Source organism: Drosophila novamexicana, unplaced genomic scaffold (genome assembly GCF_003285875.2).
Source record: "Drosophila novamexicana strain 15010-1031.04,08,12 unplaced genomic scaffold, DnovRS2.1 tig00000108-arrow-pilon, whole genome shotgun sequence".
NCBI classification, from domain to species: Eukaryota; Metazoa; Arthropoda; class Insecta; order Diptera; family Drosophilidae; genus Drosophila; species Drosophila novamexicana.
Window position 1 is genome coordinate 4263752 of NW_020824772.1, and position 26252 is coordinate 4290003.

The 26252-nt window shown below is 44.4% G+C and overlaps 2 protein-coding genes across 13 annotated transcripts in view; one reads left to right on the forward strand and one right to left on the reverse strand.

The window, feature by feature from the left end:
- Nucleotides 1-156: 156 nt before the first annotated feature.
- On the reverse strand, nt 157-1386 carry LOC115771905 (caspase-3). Its single transcript, XM_030717795.1, has 4 exons — nt 1045-1386; nt 884-966; nt 572-824; nt 157-500 (listed from the first exon to the last, which is right to left on the reverse strand). Exons 1-4 carry the CDS (start codon nt 1376-1378, stop codon nt 238-240), a joined length of 933 nt encoding a protein of 310 aa, XP_030573655.1. The 5' UTR covers nt 1379-1386; the 3' UTR covers nt 157-237.
- A 2016-nt stretch (nt 1387-3402) lies between these two features.
- LOC115771744 (collagen alpha chain CG42342) overlaps nt 3403-26252 on the forward strand; it is a 71059-nt gene continuing 48209 nt past the window's right edge. For all 12 annotated transcript variants that reach the window (XM_030717575.1, XM_030717582.1, XM_030717576.1 and 9 more), the window contains exons 1-2: nt 3403-3625; nt 13975-15451. In XM_030717575.1, the coding sequence (XP_030573435.1) occupies nt 14680-15451 (772 nt within the window). In that variant the 5' untranslated portion in view covers nt 3403-3625; nt 13975-14679. The remainder of the gene's footprint in view (nt 3626-13974; nt 15452-26252) is intronic.

A 26252-nucleotide genomic window follows, 5' to 3' on the forward strand; every position in this document is an offset into this window, starting at 1 on the left:
CTTCTGGCCAGCTTGTTAACAATCGTAACTACAGTTATAAATTTAGGTTTGAGTGTGGTTGGCACAGCTCGTTATCGCGCCCCAGAGGCATTAGCGCAATTCCAGATAAGTGCGACAAGAAACACGATCGATAGATACAGATACGGATACATTTACAGATACAGATACAAAATATTTGATACACTAACACACAACTCGTTTATGTATTGTCTGCTCGGCTGACTCAGCTGTTTGCCCCTAGAACCTTGGCTTAACGCGCAACTGAAAACTTTTGGTCAATGTGGACATAAAGTTGGGCATTTCCTTCATTTGGTTGAGCGCCTCGTTCTTCGTATTCGACTGATACTCGTAGGCCACCTTGCGATTGACAGCGGTCAGCAGACGCAACAGATCCACGCCCTCCGGCTGACTGGCCTCATTGGCAGCCGCGCTATCGAGCACCCGACAGAGGCTCTGTATGAACCAGGATCCGTCGTCCACATTGCGAAACGAGAAGTACTCTGGAGATGTGAATAGGAATGCAAATGGCGTTAGAACTAACTAATCAAACTAAGCACCAGCTCTCACTTACTCTCGAAAGTTGAGTAGAAGACGAGCATATCAGCTGTGCTGGGTATGGCATAGGTCACGGGCTGTACTGCTGGAGTCGCTGCTGGCGCTGCAAGATCCCTTGTCATGACCGAGAAGGATGTGAACTCCACAGCCTTTTCCAAGTTCTCGCCACGACAGGCTTGTATAAAGAAAAGTTTCGGTTTGTTCACGAGCGTTTTGCAGCTGTCGCCCAGGAAGGGATTCCACAGGCGCTCAACGGGATAGGACATGTCCTTAAGAAAACCTTTAAAGTTACTTAATGCTTGTATAAATACTTTTAATTTATGCATACCTTAGCATAGACCTTGCCCTCTGAGCCATGCGACATGACAACCAGCACAAAGCAATCGTTTTCGCTGTGATCCTCGCGAGCCACTGCAACCAAAAAGGATTTCTCATGAGCATCGAAACACATGCATCCGATATATCTGACAATGTTCCTTCATTACTTACCCTCTTTGAGCATGTCGGTGATTTCGGCAAAGGTCAGATCGTTGTAGGGCCGAACATCGAACCCAAATCCAAGCAGGGACCGTTCTATATCATCGCGATCCCGTTCGGTGCCCACGCGCTGTTTCTGACCCTTGACATCCTTGTGATTAAGGACCAGGGCTACGCCGGCGCGTGTACAATTCTCGTAAGTATCATCGGTGGTTGGTCTGGAAATAATAATCCGTTTGAGATCCGCCTCCGATGTGGGCGTCTTGGCGATTTGCGTAGCATCCGCTTTGTCTTTCTTGTGCTTGTTTTTGTTGCCAAACTTGAGCGAGAAGTCCGTATCGTCCATGTCCGTCTTTCGTTCAACCCAACTAGTGACTAATTGGGTTTATTTCGAAAGGCAGAAGCTTTCGCTCCAATACTAGTGCTACCAGCTGGTCTTATCTAATCAATGCAGCGCGTTATCAGCACACACTCAACCTCCAAAGCTCCCCAACTCTTTGCTGGCCATGCTGCCTAGACGTTGATTAGCCTGCTTCAAGGGAAGTTCTCTTCATTGCCGGCAATTGGCAGCTAATAAAATGAGTTTTCAGTTGCACGCAGACAATTCGATTTGGCCAACGAGACACGCCCACAATAAAGGTACACCAGTACACAAGTAAGGGCTGTTGTCACAGCCTCAATGGATGCTGTCGTCATCGCTCATGGAAATTACAAACATCCGCCAGCTCTGGCGTCCTTCTGCTTGACTATTAATGTGTTTTCCATAATTTGCAATACGCAAAAAATAGAACCGTATAAAACAGAGTCGCAGCGCGCCAAACTTCGCTACGCAATTCAAATTTAACACGCACACAAAGCAACGGAAACCGGAAATGAGTATGGCACCCAAAGAGCACCAAAGTGTTTCGCCTCACACAGGTTTCTTCTATCAGTACGCTCGTGCCAGTGTGCCCGGACGCAGTGCCCAATTGTCAGTGTGCCGGCACCCAAGTTTACCGTTAGAGCGCTACGTGGTAAGAGAGCGCGTTGCGTGGGCGCTTAAGAGAGCCGGCGCCGGTAAAGAGCGTGCGCTTTGCGGAACGCGTGGCAAACGAAACATTGTTGCAGACTTGGCCGGAATAAAAACTATCCGGCTAATTAATTAGGCTGGATGTTTTACGAAATGCTTTAAGCGCCTCACTTGAGTTCTAGTAAGATGCTCTCAAGGAATTTACATTTATACGTTATTTTATAGAGTTTAACAAAAATATGCTAACTTAGTTTTATCGTGAGCATAGAATGATTCCAGCTGATAAAGCTATGTTAAATTTCATCAGCTCGAAAATACAATTATCTTTCAATTGTCCGCGCACGTCTGCATTAACTCTATGTTCAATTGAATTTAATTATCGCTTTTACATTATACGCTTCATTTCACTGCGCTTTACTTTAATGCGACCGCAGACAAAAATCAAACCGACCGTCGATGGCGATTGGTGATGCGATTGCATTGCAGAGAACAGTCCAAATCAGCAGCATCAGCAATGGCTTGAAGAGAACATAAACACGATAGCAACAGCAACATCATCGAGCGTTGCACAGTGAGACAATATTTTGTGCTAGGAGAAAAACGTACAAATAGTTTTAAAATGTTTCAACTATAAAGAGAGAGTATACATCTTATCTTACAAAATGGAAGAGTCTTACAAAAGGTGTATGATATTGCATTTGTTCGTCTGAACATCCGTACTCATTCAAGCAACTGGACCTAAAGAATACTTTGCTAATACAAAGATGTATTATTGTCTAAGCTCCTATTTAAATTTGTAACGCAATATACCAAAGGTTTTTTATCTGGCCTTTAGGAATAATATTTCTTATCAAATAAGAATATACCAAAATTGATCGGAGTCCTAAAATGGCAATTGCAACAATTCTCTCGCTCAGTTTCACATTCCTATTGGCTAGTTCGTTTTCACACCCGTTACATGCTCAGGGAGCCACTGTGCGGCGCTAGCAGCGGCCGTAGCAGCAAGAGCAACAGCAACAGCAACACACTTGGTTTCATTTCCAGTTTTCAGTTGCGCGACGACTTGCATTGCGAGCGGACGTGTTGAAACGGTGCGGAAGCAAAGCGATTGTTAAATAAAACAGAAAACATAGCAAACGTCGAGTTATTTGAGTGTGTTTGTGTGAGTGCAACTGTGCGTGTTTCGCGAATAATTCGCCTGCAGCACCCGTTTCGTCCAAGTCTTTGGAAGCTGGTGTCTGCCTTTTACTCCGCGCGCGGTGCTTGTTTTCATTTTAGTGATGTTGTTGCTTTTTGATTAAAGGCCTCCCAACAACAACAACAGGAAAAAAAAGAAAAGAAAAAGGAAAGCAAAACCAAACAAAACAAAGCTGTAACAACAACCACAACAACAAAAAAAAAAACAACAACAGCCAAGAAGTGTCTGTGTGCCAAGTGCTAGCTTTGAATTGTTGTTGGTTGCGGCACTTTTTGGGAAATTAAATTATGTTAAGTGCATAAATCGTTCGACGCAGCAAAAGCATCAGCATCAGACACAACAACAGGAGCCGCAGCAGAAGTGAAACGCTAAGGTGCAATCACAAAGTATGTAAAAGAGTTGCAGCCAACACAATACACACACACACACACATGCAAACCTTCTTGCATGATGTTTGTGCATGTGTGTGTGTGTATGCATGCTTGTACATAATGAGCTGGTTTACCCCTGCATACATGTTAAATACATGTGTGTATGTGTGTTTTTTGTGTATTTTTGCTTTGTATGCAAAATGTGTACGACAACAACAAATTAGGGTGGTAGATGAGTAAATGACAAAAGGCACAAACTGAAAACATAAACGAAATCAAATCAAAAGCAGCTCTCGAGGAAAACGAAATCAAAAGCAAAAACAACAAAAAAATTCCTGCACGCTTTTAGGCGAATGCCCGCCAAAGTGCAAAAAAATTGCTGTAAAAAGAAAAGAAAACAAATAAATACGTGTAGGAACAGTTAGCTTCGTAGTAAATACCCTTGCACACATTTGTCAAATGTGGCATATTTATATATTTATTTATTTGGGCAGATAATTCTGTTGCTGACAAGTGTATATAAACGTGTTTGGCGAGTTATTTTAGGAAACAAAAAAGTTTATACTCTCTGCAGGCAGGATTTACCTTCATTTTCTCGTCGATTCTGAGTTTGATTCATATATTTTACACAGGTATCAATATTTGGACCAACGTTTTTTAAGCTAACTGTGTATACTTAGTATACCAATTTGAATGTAATTAACTAGATTATTCATTAATGAAATCTACCTATCTATCTAGCTGAAGGATAAATGTCATAATGCCATATATCTAAAGGATAGATGTCATAATTACAACAGGGTACAAATAATTCTATTCTATGGCCACACAACAAGAACCAGTTTCTGTTTTGATTTTGGCCAGTGTGACCAGCTGCCACTTGCAGTCGCTGAAGCACTTTTCTTTTCCACTTACCATCTATTCTCTTCTTCTTGTCTGCTGGAAAATTGAGTTGAGAGGCACAAATCTAATGAACTCCGGTACAGGACTCTTGAATTAGTGAACACACCTTGTTCAGTAAATATTTAACATACTTTATGACAAGCCCCAGCTGACCAGAAGCATCCCAAGCAGCCAGATGGGCTAGGGCAGGGGCAGGGGCGGTGTTGGGGCAGAGCGTTGTCCCAAAGGCGGAACAGGTTAGGTGTAAAGTGTAGCAAAAATATTTATTTATGTTGAACGTTGCTTGTTGCTTGGCACAAAGGTTGCGCTTTTTGCCACACGACGACCCTTTCATGCTCCCTGGGGGCAATTGGCCGGGCTTGTCGGATTCGCATTTTCGACGTATTTTTTTTTTACATTTTTTTTATGAACTTGGCTCTTATGAAATATGCAAGCTTTTAGCTGCTTTGATAAGAGTGTGAAGGGTCAGGGGTGGTGAGAAAAGGGGGGCAAGCCTGCCAGGATGCCTTGGGACTGCTTTGATGTTGTGTGTGTGTGTGTGTGTGTGTGTGCGTGGGGCGATGCGGGCGACAGGCAAACAAACATTAATTGTAACTGTAAATGGCGTGAACTGCTTGAATGGCTGAGTGAATGAATGAATGAATGAATGAATGAAATGAGTGCATGAATGACAGTCAAGTAGACGCGACTGCCGCAACTGAAAATTGCGTTAAGTGGAGGCAGCAGCAGCGGGAGCAGCAGAAGCAGCCGGCGACAATTTTGATGAACTTAACAAAACACTTGACAGCAACTGTGACAGGGCGAAGTGGCAAGTAGGCGGTGCAACAGAGAGCAGGGGGGGGGGGGGGGCTAGGGGCTGTTCGGGTGTGGGTGAAAAGTGAGCAGAGTCCATGCCATAAACGAAATTATGACGCTAAATTGAACACGAAACGGCCATCGAGCCAAAGAGCAGAGCGAAAGCATGAACCATTCCTAGTTTCAATCGAATCGAGAGGGGTTTCATTTACTACCGCCCATCCCCCCAACCACCATCCCCCACCACCCCGCCAAGCACATTTAACGCGCGAATGAACCAGCGACAGCAACGGCAACGGCAACGGCAACAGCCACAGCAAGCAGCCAAAGGGGGTTGGCGCTGGGCAGTTGGTTCCTAAGCCTGAAGTTGCGCTGGGGTCGTCGCGCCATTGTTGCGGGTGTTGATAACAGCTCCGGCAGCAGCCGGCGGTTGAGCATAACAATAAAAGTCATAATAATAATAATAGACATAGAAATACGGAAATGATTTTTGGGTAGCCAACAAAAAGGGGTTGTGCTTCACACGGCTACGGGTCTGAGTTCTGACTGTGGCTACGGCTACGGCTACGGCTATGGGTTCTGGTGCTGGTTGTGGTTCTGCAGAGTCTGATGCAAGTAACTTGCCACCGCAAAAGCGGAAGGTGAAAATTAAGAAATTAGCGTGCAGAGCTGTCAAATCCAAATGGGGGTAGAGCTGGGAGCTTCACGCAAATTGCCAGCCGCCGCTCACTTTAACTTAATTATATAATAAACGAGACAGAGTGAGAGCGGGAGAGTCCCGGGAGAGCGGCAGCAAGAGAGATATAAGAGCTGCTGCTGGCTTGGTCGGTTTTTTGCCGCGCATTGCAAATTAAATGAGCTGAATGCATTTAAGGCTTAAAAGCCGCCACTGGCGGTTGCCGCAAATCAGCCCAAGCCGACGGCTTAGTGAGCGACGCTGTCTTAAGTGAGTCAGCAGGCAGGTAGAGTCTGGGCAGCAGAAAAAAAGAAGCAGAGGAGTATGTGTAATCCTCAAGCCACAAAGCAATTATGCAGCACCACAGACAAGCAGGCAGCACAGGCAGAGGCGACATCTTGTCAGCCGCTGATAAATTGCACGCCGTAAGTTGTTGCAAGGCGTAGCTCGCAGTAGCGACAGGTTGCAGGCAGCAATTTTACCAGAGGCCAAACCAAAATCCTTTTAAAACGAATTTAAATTTTGCCATTTAATGCCAGACAGCTCTAGCTATACCTCCCAAGCTCCCTCCGTGCCCGCTCACCTGGCCAGCTGATTGTTGCTCTTGCCGCATTCGCTGGTCATGCAACACGCATTGCGGCTCTCTCTCTCTCTCTCTCTCTCTCTCTCTCTCTCTTGGGGGCTATGCATTGCTCGTGGTGGGGTGCATTGATGCGTGTCCTTGATTAGTGTGCCCTGTGGCAAACCCGATTCCGATTAACTGCATGGCTTTTGTAGTCACATTAACACAGGGGCTTAGTTGCGCTTTCAGCTTAAACTGGCCTGCACACAATGCCGGGATTGTTCAAAGGGCTCTTTAAAATGCATCACTTGGCTATGGGAATTGCGATTTTCAGTTTATTAATACTGACTTTAAAAATGTATTTGACATTTTTTGTTACTTAATGTTTTCCGCATGAAAATCGGTTTAGTTTGGACAAAGTTATGGGAGGGTTGCAGTCTAGTAGAATCTACCATATATTCGGGATCGTTTTATACTGATTTCGATTATAGTCTTATACTGATTTGATATCAGGAATTTATCGGAGTTGAAAGTCCAGAATGTGTATTAAGTCCATTTGTGATTAAATGCTGGCATGCCTAGAACCCTAAACTAAACTTTCTTCTAATCTATTGAAATGTTTTATTTAAGTTGACATCTGCAAATAATTCAAATTAATATTTTAAGTATTTTTGAAATTAACATTGGGGAAGGGGCTTTCATATTTTCCCTTAAAGTTAGATACAAATTTGTTTTTCAAACTGAAGTGTCAAATTGATCAACATGAATAATATGCCATTCGGCTTTAAAATCGGTTTATTTACGACAGAGTTAATGGTCTATGTCAATTCTCTAGCTAGAGAATTCTCTAGTGAACATGAAGTAAACAAATCTAAGTTTATTTTATTCAAATTAACAATTACTAAACGAACGATAAATCTGTGTTCGCAGTTTATTTATGTTTATTTGTCCGTAAGTTTTTAATGCTGTACAGTACGCCCTCGCTCAACGTAACCATCGATCCACGCGTCTTTCCGATGAACGCAACACCCAACATTGTAGTAAAAAATCAACTCAGTTAACGCAACAGGAAATCACATTTCTTTTCTTTTCTTTTCATATTTGGTTCATTCAGCATCTATCCAAAATATAGATTTGGGATTTCCACGCATAAAGCATGCGCATCTGTTTGTTTTCGGGTCGATTTTACCTTCATAGAATTTATTTATTTCATATTTCTAGTACAAATTGAATTAAATAAGATTATAACTATTTTCACAATTGGACCGAATATAAAGGGTTGCACTGAGCGAGGGCATACTGTATTTAGTTTAGCGCTAAATACTTCCTATGCTCCAAAGATTAATGTCTTACTTGTCCGATCGCTGTGTTATATCAATGAATAGACTTATTTATCATTTTCTGGGCTCTTTTATCTTCGCTTAAACTCAACTAGCAGCCACGTCGCTTTCAAGGTACAGCTTAAACGCTTTTCGTGCTTTCAGAGCCTGCAAAAATTGATGGGCCAGTTCTCTCTGGCCTCAGCCAAAACAAGCCACAGCACAGAACCGCACACTGTCCTGTCCAGGCCAGTCCAGGCCCTGCCCTCTTGTCAATGTCCAGCTGTGTCTATTTACACGGCTAGCCCTTTTGCAGCGTGCCCCATTCAGGGGCAGCAACGCACACAAAGCAGACTTCAAGCTACAGTGGACAGAGGATTGGACACTGTGAGCCCTGTGCCTGCGCTTCAATTTACGCCTAATCACAGACCGAGTTACTGCCCAGGCCACCCAGTGCTGGGAATTGCTGCTCACTCGGTGGTGGTTGGTTGTGCGGCTTTGGTAAGGCAGCCAGCCAGCCAGCCAGCCAGTGGACGACCTTTCAGCGGGGTCGCGGATTAACATTTGTTGCGCCTGCCGGACTCATTCATAAAAACACACGCAACTAGACTTTAGTCGTTGCCCGGCTGTCCGGTTGCCCTGTTACCCGGTTGCCTGAGCCGAGCGACCACTCCAAGTGCAAGGTTGCATGTCTCGCCGTCGACGTCGACGCTGGCGTCGACGCCTGCGGTTGCAAGTTGTGTGCAGTTTGTGCCACGTCTTGCCCTCTCTGCTGCTTTTGGCTGCAGCTGGCCCCTGCCGCCCGCACTATTGGCGGAGCTTTTGTGCTGTTAAGTGCTTAGTTGCGTGTAACTTTACACTGTTTAACAAACTCGCTTACCGCATGGCGGGTGGGTGTGGCCACCTTTGACTAAGTGTTGCGGCCTGCACGGCGTGTGTCGTGTATCCAGTGTGTCTTGTGTGCCAGGTGCAAATAGAGCAGCCAAGCAAACAGTAAGGATAATCGTGAAAATATATACCCGCACACACAACTCTCACTCTGTCTCGCTCTCACACTCACACTTGCACTCATGCTCGTGTCTGCTTTTATTACAGTTTAACTGCCTTCCGTAAACTTTGAGAAGTTGCCCATGTGTGGGTGTAAGCTCGTCTGTGTGTGTGTGTGTGTCTGCGTCTGTGTGTCGCACATACCTGTTATTTTATGTGCAGTTAATTGGCTCTCCTTTTCGTAACATCTCGTTGATATAACAAAATCCAAAAATGTCTCCAATAATTTAAAAACTTTTTGAATATCCTGTTTTTATAAATTAACTATCTTTTGGATACTTATTGCAGATAAAGAAGTTACCTGGGCTTGTTTTTGTTGTGAAATAGAAACTAAGATTTACAATGTTGGATTTTTAACATACTCAATGGAAAGGGCTTTGGGGTGTATGCTGCTTAGCGACACTTCAAACTGTTTGTAGTTGTAAATGGTGCATATTGTGGCTACATAGTTGCATATGCTTTCTCTGCACAAAGAAGAAAACTAGTCAGACTGCGAAATACCTTAAATTGCGACTAAAACTGTGAGTTTTACTCTAGATCTTTGTGTACTCAATACAGCTTCTTGGAGTTTCTAGAATCTTTATCATCAGAAACAAGTAAGGATGTTGCAACCGACTTCGCAATAATCTATTCAGTATGTAAAATGCTGCAGTAGTTATAAATCTTTGTCGACTTAGAGTGGGCGTGGCCGGAAAAGCAAGATTTAAAGGAAAGTCTGTAGTAATCTTAGGACTTTGTTGCTGCGCGTGTATTATCTAAACGAGTATATATACTAACATACAGCTTGTATGCAAATTGGTAATTGCGTAAAGCCAATATACTTTTTCGCCCCCAGGGATCAGAGTATCAAAAACTGGTACTAAAACTTCTAAGGAGTTGCTGTGGCTCCAGTTACAATTCTTTGCAGCAGCAAAAAAAAGAAAACACACACAAACACACATGTGCACACATTGCACACTATGTTGTTTCTGCCCCCAAGCTCTTGCTTCCCGTTCAGTTGGCTGTGAAATGAACAAACTATGCAATGGAGAGCGGATGGGACAGGCGGCATCTGAGTTGGCGTCTGGATGCACGACAAGCATCGAGTTGGTAGCCAGTAAACAAAAGCGAACATTGCGTGCCAAAAATTCCGGAAATTTGTAAAAGTCAGAACATGTGTAAGCTGGATTTTTACACACACACACACACATACACACACACACACACAGACACACGCACACTCCATTGTTGCTGCATGTAGGTGCGCTAGTGACTGGACGGCCCGCCCCCTCGTCAACCCGAAAGGCGCTGCCATGTTTCGAGACTTAAGTGCTAAATTGAAATTTCAAAATTAAGTAATTTCTCCCAGGGGCAAGTTGTGCAGGCTGCCGTTCTAAAACTGGGCGTATGACAGTGTTGTAAAACAACGGACATAAAACCGCAGAGACCCAAAAGACGACTACAACAATGAATAGCACTAATAGTTTGTGCTATATGTGGCCGACACATAAAAATGCAAAGCCCCGCTGGAGGGCGGCCGCATCCACAGTATCCACAGCATCCAGAGGATGCTCACCATCTTCGGCAGCCGCAACAAAACAAGCTGTAAAAATTATAAGGAAATGGCAAGAACATAAACAACAACAGGCACGCTGTGTGCTAGACATGCGAAACGAAAGCCGACTTTCGGCTGGCTTAACTGAAGCACGTCATTTACCCGTAAGCCGATGCGGTCGCAAAATTTGTTTTACTGCATCTTGGCCAAGGAAATCAAAGATCTTTTTTTTCGGATTGTTTTGGTTTGTTTTCTACATATCGCATCCAAACTGCGCTATCCATGTTTTCATGGTGTAAAGTTCTTCTACAAATATATAAATAATATATATAAAATAAAATAAATATATTTGAAATTGAATTATTCCCTCACACTCCAAGGAGAAGAGCTAAAATGTTTATATAAATGCATACATTCTTTTGGCTAGTGAACCCGTTAAATGTCCCAAAATATCAGGTAGCATTCATATACTAATCGTTATCAGTAAGATAGGTTTTCATTCTGTTTGAATTCGTATTTGTTCTCTGTTGTTTCGCCTTGCTGTTGTTCTACAATAAAGGTACTCATGCCCCAAGGACACTTTAAAAATTTATATAATTTACACCTTAATAGTTATCTTATATGCCCTTTCCAACCTTATCAACTGTGAATGATGTTGTGTAAGGGATTTAGTTTTGGTTCGCTTGGCCTGCCAAACATTAACATTCCTCTTCTTTGACTTTGCCCAACGCTTTTTCAATTTCGGCGATGAAGCAGCAAAAAAATGGTAGCTCGTGCTGGGAAATGGCACATCCACACCCTGGCCGTCCTCCCCTTGGAGCTGTGTGCTTATGGCCAGCATCGACGGGGGTAGGGAGGGGTGTGATGCTTCCGGAACTAGCTGCCAAGAAAAACTTAAACACTGCTTGCATTTTTCATATGACACGACAACTATTTATTACCCCAACCAGCGCCTAAGGCCCCAAGCCTGAGACGACTTCGTAGCCCGAAGACGTTGAGTGTTCTTTTGTCGTTGTTGTTGTTGTTGTTGTACGTGTGTTGTGGCAACAATAAAGCTGGCTATAGATGTGATGTGACCGGTGGTTGTTGAGGCGTCAACTGCTGCTGCTGCTGCTGCTGCTGTTCCTTTAGCCTCCAGTTGTTGATGATGATGAAGAATGCGCATGTGTTACTAACGGCCCGATTATTTTTATTGTTTATTTGCTTTGATTTTGCCGTCCTGTTATGTGTGCTGTTCTCTTTCATGTTTTCATTTTCCTTCTACCAATTGCCTAGCGAATGTGTGTGTATGTGTGTGTGGGTGTGTGGATATTGTGTGTGTGTATTGGTTTGCGCATTTGTGCGTAACGAATAAATTTAGCAAAATAAATAAGGACAATAATCCTTTTGAATGCATTGCAATTGAGCTTTTTACAGCCATTGGCTTCCCTTTGCCTCGCTTTGGTTTCTGCTTGCAACTACACACACACACACACTGACCCCAAAATTGTGTGCCCAGTTAGCTGAGCCTGGCTCTTGGCCAGAATTGGTTTGTCCAGTCGCCCTCGTTCGTCTAATGCCTTTCTATTTTGCTTGATTTGCATTTCAATTCGAAATCAAATTTTTCAATTGCCAGCTGGACACACATTGTAAACCCTGGGATATATATGTATATATATATATATATATGTATATAATATGGGTGTCTGGACTAAGTAGCGTCTGCTAACACCCGCACATATTCCCACACACACATACTCGTTCACTCATGACCGACACACATAATTGAATTTGTGCGCACAAAAATTCATAGCATGCTTTTTGGGGCCGCCCTCCGCTGGGGGTGTTCCAGATCCATGTAATTGACAAAAGCTGCGCGCCAAGCTGTTGAAATTTGAAATCAATTTATTTATATTGAGTTAACATCAGAAAGCATTAACCTTTAGCTGGCTACAGTCATACATACTGATATATATGTACCTATGTCCGACTGCAGAGTCAGCGCAAAAGCAATGCTCATTCAGGTCAACTCTCTGACTTTTTACTGGCCAACTGACTGGCTGTCTGTCCGTTCATCTGTCCGTCTGTCTGATTGTCTGTCTGTTGGCTTCGCTCGCTCTTATTTGTTAAATTAAAAGCTTCATTGCATTGCAGTTGTTGTTGCTGTTGCTGTTGCTGTCCGTCGTTATTGGCATTATTATTGGCCCCACAGCGCACAAGACTTTCAATTAGTTTTATTAGGGTGTACCAAACATTCCATTGACTTGCACCCGCTGCTTGCTTCATAAGCTGCTCATTGTTGTTCTTGTTGTTGTTGATGTTGTTGTTGTTGTAGCCTGCTCATCGAAATTGGCCTTTTGACTTTTATGCTCAATTTTTGTATTGTGGCTGCTGCGGCACGGTCTGTGGTGCGCATTTCATAGGATTGTTTTTGAGTTTTATGAGCGATTCAGCCTCCGTCTTACTGCTGTGTGTTGTGGTTGCCGCATGATTGCGCAATATACACGCACACAACACACGTAACACACACAACACACACGCACACACACATACATTTCCCCACGTATTATTGTATAATCCGTTATGATGCGCACATAATACTTGAATAACATTTTCTTGTATCATTTTTGCTGTACTTGAGAAACAATATAAGTATCAAATTCAATGATCCGCAAATTAATATATCTTATTTGAATTTTTTCCTAATTCATTACTCGAATATACTACTTGTGGCAGTACATTTAAAAAGGGTACACTTAAATTTATTAAATTAAAATTATAGAAATTATTTTATACGTAGAATATCTTAATACCTAATGCTTCACGACTTTTTCATTAGCTTAACTGCGTACAAATTAGGCTCACAAAAGAGTACTTATTTTTACCCAAAATATGGCACACAAGATCTCTGTTACACATGTACTTTCTTTCTTAAAAAGTTTTTATAAGACATATTCAAGTTTTGCTGCTCTTAAATTTCCCAACATGACAATATTTCTGTTTTATGGTTTTTATATTGTCTGCTGTGTTGTTAGATCTCAAGTGGCGCCTCGCTTAAAAGCCTCACCCATTTCTACCCCAAGTCAACAGTGGGCTACAAATGTTTTTGACACGCCAAGTCTGTGGGTCAAATACTTATAATGCCCCTCGATGGCGAGGTTATTGTTGTTGTTGTTTGTGATGTGGTTATTTTTGTTTTTGCTTTTATTTTGTTGTTTTTTCAGTTGTTGTTGAGCTGCGAAAAAGTTTGTGAACAACTTGAGCCGGCCCAAGTCATCGTTGGGAGCCGCTACACACGGCTGGCTGAACTTAAAACGAAGTTAACGCCAGGACACACCATTGCAAGGATGTCGTCCTGGCAACGTTGCCTGGTTGATTATTGAAAATGTGCCGACTGGGTCCAGTTGCCATAATTCAAGCATGGCCAATGCGGCAAACGCCTGCTCCGATTTGCTCGCAACTTTTGTAAACTTAGTTCCCGGCACTTTTCCCCATATTTTTCCAACAATTTTTTAGTGACTTTTTCACTTTTTCTCCACTTTGTTGCAGTGAAAAGAGCTGAAGAACTAAATAAGTTGCAATTTGAAGAGCGCTTGTGGGACAAGTGAAAACTGAAAACTGCGCGGTAGCCCAAGTAAAGTAAGAACGTAAAGAGGAAAACTCGCTCAGCGCTGTCAGAAAACTTGTCGAGGAGCCCAGGAAGCACCGAACCCAGAGACCAAAAGCAGCTGCTGTGACGATTGACAAGACAAAAACAAAAGCCACGACGGCAAGAGTTTGACAAGTGGCACAAGTGGCAGCAGCGCCCAAAAGCACGCAGCTAGTTTTTCAACTCAACTCAGACTTTTTGTGTATGCTTGCTGCCCCAAGCCCAAAACGTCCACCCACACCCAGTCACGCAGCAGTCACCGCAGTCCATGGCCGCGTAGCTTTTGTATGCGGCTCGCATGCCGTGGCAGCAACAGCGTGAATCGCAAGTGCAACAACAATAGCAGCATTACAGGCGCTATGTGCTGGCCAAATACCGCATCGGAACGTCAGCAGCAAACAAAATAGAGCATCGGCAAGGACATAGCCAAACACTCGAGCATTGGCCAAAAAGGAGCAGCTGGCAGTGCAGCACATGTGTTTTTGTGATGCGACAAGGACACTTCAAGTGCCGCCAACACACTTAAACGCAGCCCGAGCAGCAGCATCCGCATCAACAACATCTCTGGCATTAGTTTAAAACAGTCAACAGTCTTCAAACGCAGCATGCGCAAACACAAAGCGCCGCCCGGCGGCCACCCAATCAGTTCCAGTTTCGTGGCAAGGACAATGCCAACAGTGCACAGCGAGACAAACGCAGCGGGCACGACACCAGCACAAGAAACAACAACAACAGCAGCAGTGGAAATGGAGCAGCAGCGCATGTTGCTCGGCCATGCGGCAGTTGACAGCGCCACGCCAGGAGCAGGAGCAGCAACAACAGCTGCTGCAACAAGCCCAACTAGTCGCCTTGCAGCGCCATCGGCCACCTGCCAGCAACGATCTGCAGCAGCAGCAGCAACAGCCAAAGCAGCGAGCAGCAAGGAACGGCCGCGATATACAGTTAAGCTCATGTCCTTGCTGCACATCGCCTGCTACGTGTTGTGCCTGTGCGCCTTCAGTTTCGCACTCTACGCGAATGTGCGACAGACTCGACTCGAGCAGCGACTGCAGCGCCTGCAGCAGCTGGACGCGCGCATCGTCGAGCTGGAGTTGCGTCTGGAGCAGCAGCAGCTGCTGCACTGGCCCGCCGAGCAGGCCAAGATCCTGGCCAGCCCCATCATCAGCAGCAGCAATAGCAGCAGCAGCGAGAACGGCACATCCTCACACCTGGCGCTACATGTGCGTCGCGAGCTACATCGCCTGCGCCGCGATGTTTCCCACCTGCAACTGACGCGACGTCAGCAGCGCCGGCAAGCGGCCGAAGCGGCTGCAGCTGCTGCAGCAGCCGGATTTGGAGGCAGCCCAGCACCCAATGGCGAGTGCCAGTGCCAACCAGGTGAGTTGAAGCGTTTTAACATAAGCTCTATTTGAATGCGGGGGCAGCTTATCAATGTAAAAACATGTGTGGACTTTTTGCTAGGTATAGAAATTTATAAAAATTTTTATTTATTTTTTTGAACATTATCTCATATTATTGCAACAAATTTTGTTCAATATAGATATTACTTTATGCTGATAACATCTTTGGAAAGTGTATTATGATTTTGTCATGGAATGTGAAACGCTTAAAAATAGGCATCTCAGACCCCATAGAGTATATATATTCTAGGCAGAAGGGAGCATTTCCGACCCCATAAAGTATATATATTCTTGATCAGCATCAATAGCCGAGTCGATCTAGCCATGTCCGTCTGTCTGTCCGTCTGTCCGTCCGTATGTATGAACGCAAGGATATCAGAACCTATAAGAGCTAGAAATTTTAGCTGTACGTCCTCCTAGTGTGTACGCAGATCGAGTTTGTTTCCGATAATCGATAACTTGCCCCGTTTCCAAGTAATCGATGAAAATCGATATAGAATACCTGTTTTTTGAGCAATTTTGGTAAGTAATAAGAGCTAGAGTCACCAAACTTGACATGTAGCTTCTAGAATAATATATATATTTGCATTTGGTGTTGGAAGAAGATGGTTCAGGGTATCCCCTAGTCGGGAGCTGCCGACTAGAACCTCTTACTTGTTAAATAACTATTTATTTCATATCTTAGCAAATATATTCAACCTTTTCTTTTACCCAATTCGAGCTCGATTCGAAATCATTTTGATACTCGCATATTCCCGAATTCGTCGGACAGCCTGCCCCATGTGGTATTTATGGGCGACACTTATCGATTTGATGGCTTACGCGTTAACCAGTAAATGCCTTTATTTGTGGTCTGCGGCTTTGGGCTGGTTAATGAACAATTGGTCAGACATGTCTGTCACACACACACATACATACCAACTAAAATACACACGCACATAAGTCAACAAGTCTTGAATGTGTGTGTGAGTGTGTGTGCGGCAGGCGTGAAGCCAACGCAATTTAATTATTTGCGTCTGGGCAAATTTATGGCAGTTTAGAGATTTCATTAATTGGAAAAGTGCTTCTTTTTCTCTCGCTTTCATCAGAGGGCATAGACTGCACATCTAACCCATGTCTGCCCACACATGTTGGGGAAATTCCTGTGTGTGTGTTTGTGTGTGTAACTTGTCTGAGCTGTTGGCTGCCGCCTTTTGTGCTGTGTTTGGCTTTCAGCTTGCAGCTTCTTTCGCTGCTCGTTCCGTTTGGCATTGCCAAACTTTGATTACTCGGGGATTAGCCATGTCCTTTGAGTGCCTCCTCGCTGGCTGCTGGCTGACTGCCTGGCTGCCAGCTTGTCTTGTGGTTTGCATAAATTTTGCTTAAAATACTTTTTAAAAACTTTTGCGACACTCACACACATCGCTATCGCCAGCACAATCAGTCCCACCCCTGACCTTTGCTTGTGGGATTTAGCCGGGACATGAACAACTTTGTGCTTTCCGCGTCCTTGTGCTCGTTCTCATCTTTTTCCTCGTCCTCGTCACCGTCCGCGTCCGCGTCTACGTCCGTGTCCATGTGCTTGTCATAGTCGCTGGTGTCCTTTGTGCGCTTGTCGCATTAACGCAATTTGTCTTGACATTCGCACAATTAACTCATCCACTCGAGTGCCGCTAAGCTGCTGGCAAACTTTCCAGCTAATCCGAGCCACGTATGGACCACTCCAGCCACACCCACACACACACCCACACCCAGGCCAGCTGCAGCTGTTACCCAGCATATGACGCATACGCAGAGTGTGCCAGCATGGCCAGCAGGACAAACAGTTCGCCGGCAACTAAATGCTCAGCGCAATTATTTAACAACTTGGCCAATTGGGCCCGCCCCCGCTTTGCTTTTGGAGACAAGATACGACAAAAAGTTTTCTAATCGATGCGCACGCAGGTCGAAAGTTTCAGCTCGCCAGCGCAACGGTCGAACTTTCTTTTCAAAGTCACTGCAAATAAATATATTTTGGACTCCGGCATTCCCGACGGCTTTGATAAGCGTGTGCCTGGCGAACGGTGCCGCCTCCGGCTGCTGGCAGGACAGCCTTTTCACAACTCTGAGCCGCACACAATAAATCAAAGCCACACGGGGCGGTTAGGGAGATGAGGGTCGTTGTGCTTATCTCGGCGAGAGACTGCGGCAAAAGTCTTCATAGCCAGAACTTGACTTGTCTGCATATGCAGCCCAATTGTCCTGAAGTTCGTGCCAAGGATATTGCAGCAAATCAGAAGCATGCTTTACTTCGAAGATGCTTAGGTTAAAAAATTAGTCGAACGGCAATGTTATATCCACCAGACAGTACAGTGTACTCTGGCTAAAAGCAACAAATACAACGATTTCGATTTTTAATAAATATTAAAAACGTTTTTTATATAAATCAAGTCTACAAGCGCAACAATAACAGGTTTCAATGGCTAAAATAAATTTATTAAACATTTAATTTGTTGACTAAATATTTGTATATACTGAATTAAAATAATATTCCATATTCTTAGTATTAAAATGGGGTTTCGTTTAGGTTTCCGCCCGGCTTTGAGTTTCGGCGCAGGGTCAATAAAAACTTGTGTGTCATTCATGGATATCAATATATGTAAAAATTAAAATTCGTTCCCGCTGTTGCACCCTGTTTTCATTCCTGTCAAACTGCAAATGACATTTGGCCACTTCTCATTCAGTCCTAAGCTTCTCTCATCCCCTCATGGCCTGTAGGACACTCATCTGCCATCTGCTGCAGCTCTAAACCTGAACCTGAACCGAGTGCTATATATGCCTGTTCCTTCCCCTTCTCTTCCTCTAACGCTGACCATGGTGCTGCTGCTGCTGCTGCTAGCTGCTGCCCCCTGCCAGTCGCTCACTTAATCATAGCCAAGCGCAAAATCCACTTTAGCAACAACAACAGCAATCACCAGACAGCGCTCGACGCCCAATGGACATCGTTGGCTGCGTGTGACATTTTGCAAGCCAAAATATGTAGAACATGCCACAGAGAGCATCAGGCACACACACACGCGGACAGTCAGACCCAGTCACAGAGAGACTGTTAGAGAAAATGGCATATGAACTATGGAAATTCCCAATTAGGTTTTAATGCGTACAAGTGCTTTTTATTCAGTGCAATTTCTCACAGAGCGTAGCCCAAAGCAGTCCGAGATGCCCGCATTTTCTCACTTCGCCCCCGCCATTGGCCAAATTCAGCTCACGTGCTGAGCAAAGTAGCTCCCCCAGCTTCCCACACACCCCCAGCGCCGCAGTGTTTTTTATATATCGCAGCTGCTGCTGCTGCTGTTGCTGTTGGTTTGGCTGCGTATATTTTTCCCAGTCATAAATTTCAATCACGTTGTCAGGATAACACCAAGTGGATATACTCATATGTCTCCCGGCTGCTACAGTGCGTCTCTCTGCATATGTTACCACTGTTGATGCTGCTGCTGCTGCCATCAGGTACCAGCCAGGCTGGGCCAGGGGCCAACTTACCCGCCACCCCGCCACCACGCCAGCCATGGTCCTTGTTGCTTGTGCTGTGTGGTTTAAGGGCGTGCCAAAGCAGAAGGACAAACTCTCACCTACCACGGTCGCTGCTACCTCCCCGTGCCCCGTTTGCGGTCACAGATGCCAGTATATTTCGGCCATTGGCTGCGGCACAGACTGTACAGGCAATACCAATACCAATTCGAATGATAACAGACAATGCCATACCGGTGCAGAGCAGACCACACCTCGGCATATCGATTGTCGCTACATATCAATTGATTTCCTCTTCGTTTTCAATTTGGTCTGAACCCGCCCGCTCCCGCTGCCGCTCCTGCTCCTGCTCCTTCCTCTGCTGTTGCCTGTTTTCTGCTTCATGCTGAGCATTTTGTTTATGTGACTTGGGAGAGTTGTTTGCTCTGCTCTGTTGGTTTTTGTGTTGGTCTTGTGCCTTTCGTTGTTTGGGCTTTCATTTGTGACTTTGCGTGACTTGGGGCTTACCTGGACAACTGAACACGCCTTGATTACCATTTAAATGCTGCGCTAATAGGCCAATAAACCATTTCGATTCACAGCAGACAACAGACGGCCGCAGCAACAACAACAACAACAACAGCAACAGCAACAATTGTGGCAGCAGCGAATTATTAATTAGTGAAACAAAATTAATGCGCAACTGTCACCATTATTTGTGTCATCCCATCCGCTTACCCACACACGACGCGCCATCGAATGCCACATTTGTTGATAAATTTATTTATTCGCCTGGCTCCCCTCGCTTGGCCTTCCCACATCCATGTCTATCCTTAGCCCTTGCCTATATGCTGGTCCAAAGTTTTTTGTTTTATTTGCGGCTTCAACTTCTCAACGCTTGTGGCCGCTGCTGTGCACCGGAATTCCTCGCTCGGAAAAAATTTCTATTAAAAATAACACAATCCACGAGTCAGTCAGATAGACAAACAGGCCGGCTGGAAAATGGAAATGGGGAAAAACGTGAGCAAAAGCAGCGGAATCCTCTATGAGAAAATAAAATTAATTTATTGGCAGCAATAAAATAAATGAATTACCAGAAAAAAATTGCATAAATTTTATTTAATTCTGATTCCGCTGCCGTTACCGAAATTCGTTGCGTGTTTCTGTCCATTTCTCAATTTATTTCTGGCACATTTTTCCACAAGAGCCAAATTTTGATGAGTATCAGCGTCAGTCAGGTGAGAAGTCAATTAAAATTCCAATAGCAAGTTCTACCAATGGGCGTCAATTCAATGCAAAATATACAAGAATAGGTTCCAGTTAAAAGCGCTTCATCACAATCACAATAACATACACAATTTCGGTTTCTTAAATAACTTTTATTCTATCGTTATGAAAATGTATTGCTATGGACTGTAGGTTGAATTCAAGATATAAATAACAACAATTATGAATCCTGCTTTGAGAATAGTTTCTTTCATGTTTGTCCCAAAATATTGAATTTTTCTCACGGTTGTAAACACGAAATGTAGAGTGCCATCGAAAAAGGTGCCTTAAATTTGACACATAATATAATTGTTAAGAAATGTATATGGTTAAAAAAATATGGTTAGCTCTCATTTACTCCCACACAAAGATGTTCATAAAAGCAGATCGATTAGCATAACTTGATTAATTTGGTTTCATATTGATTAGGCATATATATAGGGTTTGCCTGTTACCTACACATTTCCAAGTCCAAGCCCCCTCTTAACCATTTTGTGTGCACGGGGCATGCAAATTGGGCTATTGAGCTGTTATAATTGCTATGCTTGTATGTCTGAAACAATTTGAAGTTTATCACAAGAACTTGGTAATTAGCACGATTCTCTAGCTGCGCGTGCTGTCCATCAGTCAAGTCGAAGCGCACCACCAGCAGCAGACAGTTCATTGGTTGAGCTAAGCGCTGAATGTTTAGATATAGAATTTGTATCTTGTATCTTGTAGCTGCGGTGATATATATATATATATATATATATGTGTGTGTGCAGCTGTGACCGGATCTGCAACTGTCTGGGATGTTTGGTTAGTTTATTAGCCACATATGCGCGGATTTCTTTTTCGGTTTTTGGTTTCCAGTCCGCACATGAGGTTTGGATATGCTTTGGCTTGGCTTGGCTCTGGTCTGGGTTTGGCTCCGGGTCTGGCTGTGGCTGTGGCTCTTGCTTGGGCTTTGGCTTTTCGTGTGGTTTCGTCTCATTGCCTGTTCCTGGAAATTGAGCGCGTTGGCTGCTGCGTAAATATTTCAGCGCCAAACTGAAATTTATTCGACTCGGCGGCTCGTTTTGGGCCGCCACTGCGACATTTGACAAGCGTCAGCCAGCGATACAGTTCCAATTGCCTCAGCCAGAAACAGGAACAGGGAATGATGATAGTGGTGAGGTGGGGAGCGGGGACGACTGCGAGCACTGGGCGTGCATTGCCTGTAAACAGATTTCATTTTTATACATTTACGTGATTTTCAGCGACAATTCAGCGAGTACAGCGACATTGCCGTTCAAACGACGCACATGCTCCAATTTCATGCCATGCTCACGTACACAGCGTCCAATGGCAACTCTAGGTTCGGCGGCAGCGGCAGCGGCAGCGGCTGCTTTATGATTTATTGCCTTGACACTGCGTGCTCTGTGCACAACCCCTGCAGCAGCCGGCTCCAGCCCGCTGGCAGAGGCACAGCTACAGCCACAGCCATAGCCATAGCCATAGCCAGAGCTACAGCCACGGCTACCTCCCCTTCGGCCCCATCCCTATTGCACTCGGCTGTCCGACGTTTATTTTTGCCATCGCATTGTTTGTTTGACTGACACACACAAAACTACTCGTCGTCTGCCAGGATTTGTCGTCATTCAGCTGCTGCTGTTGCTGTTGCTGCTGATGCTACTCATGGGATTTACTAGCGTTAGTGCAACGCGTGGCAGCCACCGACCCATCCCCCCTTTGGCCTTGCACACATTTAGCGATAAATACAAGTTTTATGATGGATAATAAATGGCTTCATTCGCGTTGACAAATAGTCTGGTTTTGTTTTCATTTGCTTTGCCCACAGTCCACAGCGCCTTCCCGTGTCCATATCCCCCGGCTTTGTTTATGCCATTGCTCCAGTGCGGTGAGTAGTCCGCTTCCGCCTAGCGGCGCTCTGTCACTGGCATTGTCTCTCGGGTGGCTCGCTGGTCGAAAGATAAAGATGATGTATTGCTGGCGCGTCAGTTCGCGCGTTGCCAAGTGGGTGGATTATGCTTTCAGGTAGGATTAGCAATTACGTTTTAAATAGAAATTCTTGCAATTTATCATCCGTTTGGCTTTGGTTTCGCCAATCTGTGCATTAAATCGCCAGAAAATCCGCTGCAAAAACGTTAAGCGGCCTTTCAATTGCTGATAGAGGGTGCGAGGCGGAGCAGTAGGGCGAATCGGAGTATGTTTTTACTGGCTAACGTGAATTTTATTGCATCATTTGAAATTTGAATATGCCACCCAAAAAATAATAGACACAGCTTTTGTGGCCACTCCCCGCTTGAGGCTGTCGCTTTTATGGCCGAATAATGTTTTTAGCCTTTTATGCTGCATAATTTTTCCAGACACGGTCACATAGCACAAGCGGCAGCTCGGGCCTCAGAGATTCATTTTCAATTTTCGACTATTTATGCAAATTAACTTTAAATATGCATAAAAGTTGAAAATGTCATCAATTTTATGTGCGCAATCCATAAAAGCGCAAAAATATCACTCATACGCCCCGCTGCGAGCGCCACAGCACGGCTCATTAGAGCACAGAAAAAATCAAAGATTTCTACTGCGTCATAGCCAGACATACAGCACTGTCTCTCTGTTCGTCTACCTCATTGTCTGGCTGGCTGTCTGTGCGTGCTTGGTTTTTTTTATGTTTCAATCAATGAAAAATGAAAATCAAAATCGAAACCCCATCAATGTCACGGGGTCAAGTTGTCTGCACATTGGCCTTCTCCTGGCCACTTCCAAGCATTCTTCTCAAGTCTGTAATATAATCCGCCTGTAGTAATGAGCGGCCCCTCGCCGCTCTTTTGCACACATCAAAAGTTAACATTAACATTAAAATCAATCTTTAACTCCGTATCAGTTTCATGTGTTTCGTGCAGTTCATTCTTAAACTTGTTCGTTCCCAGGTCAAGACATTATTGGAAAGGCATTCGTACAAATCACAATCGATCATTGTCAAACAAAAAATACATAATATGCGTTAACAAAGAAAAAAGAAAATCGTTTTGAGAAATATGTTAACGCTTGGTATCAATTAAATTTGGCTTATACATCTTTTTCCCAGAAAATTCAATCATAAAGTTGAGCAGCGTAGCGACCCTCAAAACGGGGCAGTTAGCGCGCGTTTCCCATTTCAGTTGCCACTGTGCCTGGTGCCTGGTGCGTGGTGCGTGGTGCATGTTCCGTGGTGCAATGCACCAATAATTGAGGCTGTTAACGAGTTTCGGATTGAAGATGGAAGAAGAAGAAGTAACGGGGGCAGGGTGACAGTAGAGTCGAACTGGTTTTTAGCCTTAATGCTGATAAATTATGCCTGATGTGTAATATGAGAGTCGTACGTCAGGGAATTTACAATTATGGTAAGATATACATATATATGTATGAATGGCATGTTGGCATGTTCATATATATTATTTCCATTGTCTCTTCGAGTTTCTGACTGCCAACAATTTGTATAAGCTATAGGATTACAATCATATGATTGGGAACTTTACGGTTGGCAGTCTTTATGAGTTAACAAAATGTAAAACAAACTACCGAAATGTGAGCCAAGATGAACTAGTTATGATTGCTTATCAGATCGAGGGATCGAAACAATAAACGCCTTTTCGTGGATGTGTATTCGTTGTGCTTCTATAAATTTCCCAAAACCTGTGAACGTTTAGTCACACCCAATCTCATGCATGTGCTGGCGACATTAAATAGACTTGTCCCATCCACTTCTGGCGGCTCATATGACACCCTTTTATAGCTTGTTAGCCACAGGCAAATAAAAAAAAAACCCGTATAGTGGTGCCTGAAATTACCTTCCTTTGTTGTGGCTGTCTGATTCATCAGTTTGAGCACCTACTCCTGGCCATCCTCTGTCTAATGTCGCTGCGTGCTAAAACTCAATCAAAATTGTCGCCTGTTTGTCAATGGCCGCCACGACTATCTGTCGGCTGTCAATGTGTTGGACTCCGCTCCTTGCCCATCCTCTTACACGTACTATACCCTGCCTATGGCACACACCCCGAGCGTGCAATTAAGTTGGGTTTTGTGCTTTGTGGGTTTTTCCTTTCTGTGGGCGCGCCTTGTCGCCTCTGTCTACGAAAGCCCGCCCGCCCGCTCTGGCAGCTATTTCATTTGCATTCGCATTTGCCGAAACGCATTGTCAGACATGCGACGTCGTTAGACAACATCGATGACGGCGGCGACCGCGACTTGACGATGTGGCGGCCACCGCGTGCGCGTCCGTCTCCCTTCTCACGTCTTTGTCTGCTGCGGCCTCTGCACACAATTGGAGCGCCAAAGCGTTGGTTAAATCTAATCAAAATGCGAATGTGTCGCCGTTGATGTCGCGTTTGCTGTTCAACTTGTTGTAGTAGTCGTTGTAGTTGTCGCCTCTTCAACAGCAACTGCTGCTGATGTTGTCGTAGTTGTTGTTGTTGTTGGTGTTGTTGCTGCCGCCTTTCTTTCGCACGCGGCCGCCGCTTCACGAAGCGTGTGGAGCAGCTCTAGTCGTTGCGTTCACACACTGTAGGCCGATCGGCCGCCATTTCGCCATTCAAATTACCAGCAACAACAACTGCTGCAACAGCAATAGCAACAGCGACAACAACAGCAACAACAAGCGACAAGTTTTTCAAGTGCATGGCATGCAACACCTTTTGACATGTTCGTTGCCCCTGTTGCCGGCTTGGTTTGTCGTTCATTATGCTCTAGCAATCGAGGGTATCATTGATTTCTTAGACTATTTGTAACACGTATTGTATACCTCGTTAATACGTACATATAAGACACTTTATTTCATTCATTTGTTTTATTTTTTTCATTCTTATTTATAGTATTGCTAATGCAATCATTTGTCGACATTTTATCAAAAACATTTCAAAGTGTCTTAAGTGGGCTTAAAAAAAGTCTGAACTAAAGCTAATATGTGATATTTATCAAGTGTATGCAAATATTAGTGCATAATATGTTGCTATGACACGCATAGTTTTTGTTTTCTCATTTCTCAGAGCCATCGCTCATAGCTGCGTCTACGTTTCCGTCTGGCTCTAGTCTCCGTCTCTGGACTCGATTTGGCTAGTGTTAGGGCTTTGCGGCTTGTTCGCGCCAGACTGGCCCTGGTCTGTGGCTTTTGTCACACTCATCTTCGTCGTGGTTGTCACGTCAGTTTCCTTGGAATTGCATTTTGGGTAGCAGCAGCAGACGGAACGCATGCGCAGTGCAGCATTGTCAGCGCTTTGTGTCAGCCCCTGTCGCTCCTGTTGCACCCATGCCCCTCTGTCGGCAACCCTATGGCAGCCAGGCGACGAAGTCTGACCAGTTTGTCAAGTTGTCGCAAGCGTAGCTTACAATTTTAATCAGCTTAAAGCGACATCTTTGGGTACGTTGTCAGCTCCCCGCCGCTCGTCTTTTGGCTTTTCTATGCTCCACTTGCTGAATACTTTGTCGTATGTTGCCCCGCCCGAACGTTCCATTCATAACTATGCAGCGCTTTTGATTCCAGTTAGTTTACATTTCGTATGCAAGGCATCGCTGCATTCTGGAGCAGCTGCACAGTGATGCCGGGGTTGTTGAAAATTATATTATGCAAAGTGCTGCGTGCTGGAAATTAAACATTTGCATTTGCTGCCCGCGCTGTTCTCTCACTTAACACCTCTTGGAACTGCTCATGTGTGGCGCTTATGCGCTGCTTTTGTTGCTGTTCATATTTATTTATTTTTGGCCCTTTTGGTTTAAAACGTTTTAGCATCTCTCAAGTGTTTTACACGCACACACCGTATCTGAACGCATCGCATAAACAGGGCAACATTTACATAGTTAAACATATTAAGCATCACAAATGCATTTTGTGTATGTGCACTTTAACGCAAGTGAAATGCTTAAATAAACATCACCAAAAACAACAACAAACAGCAGGAAAGTAAACAGCCAGCTACAAAGATGAACAACAAGCAGCGCCCAATTCTACAACAATGACTGTGGCCCACTGTGCGGGCCTGCCACACGACGTTGGGTAGCAGCCGCGTGTATAAGCTCGAGAGGTTATG

Coding starts and splice junctions, on each gene's coding strand:
- LOC115771905 (XM_030717795.1), bottom strand. CDS start 1,378: ATGGACGATACGGACTTCTCGCTCAAGTTTGGCAACAAAAACAAGCAC. Junction 967..1,044: donor CACCGACATGCTCAAAGAGG/GTAAGTAATGAA, acceptor TTTTGGTTGCAG/TGGCTCGCGAGGATCACAGC. Junction 825..883: donor AGGGCAAGGTCTATGCTAAG/GTATGCATAAAT, acceptor GGTTTTCTTAAG/GACATGTCCTATCCCGTTGA.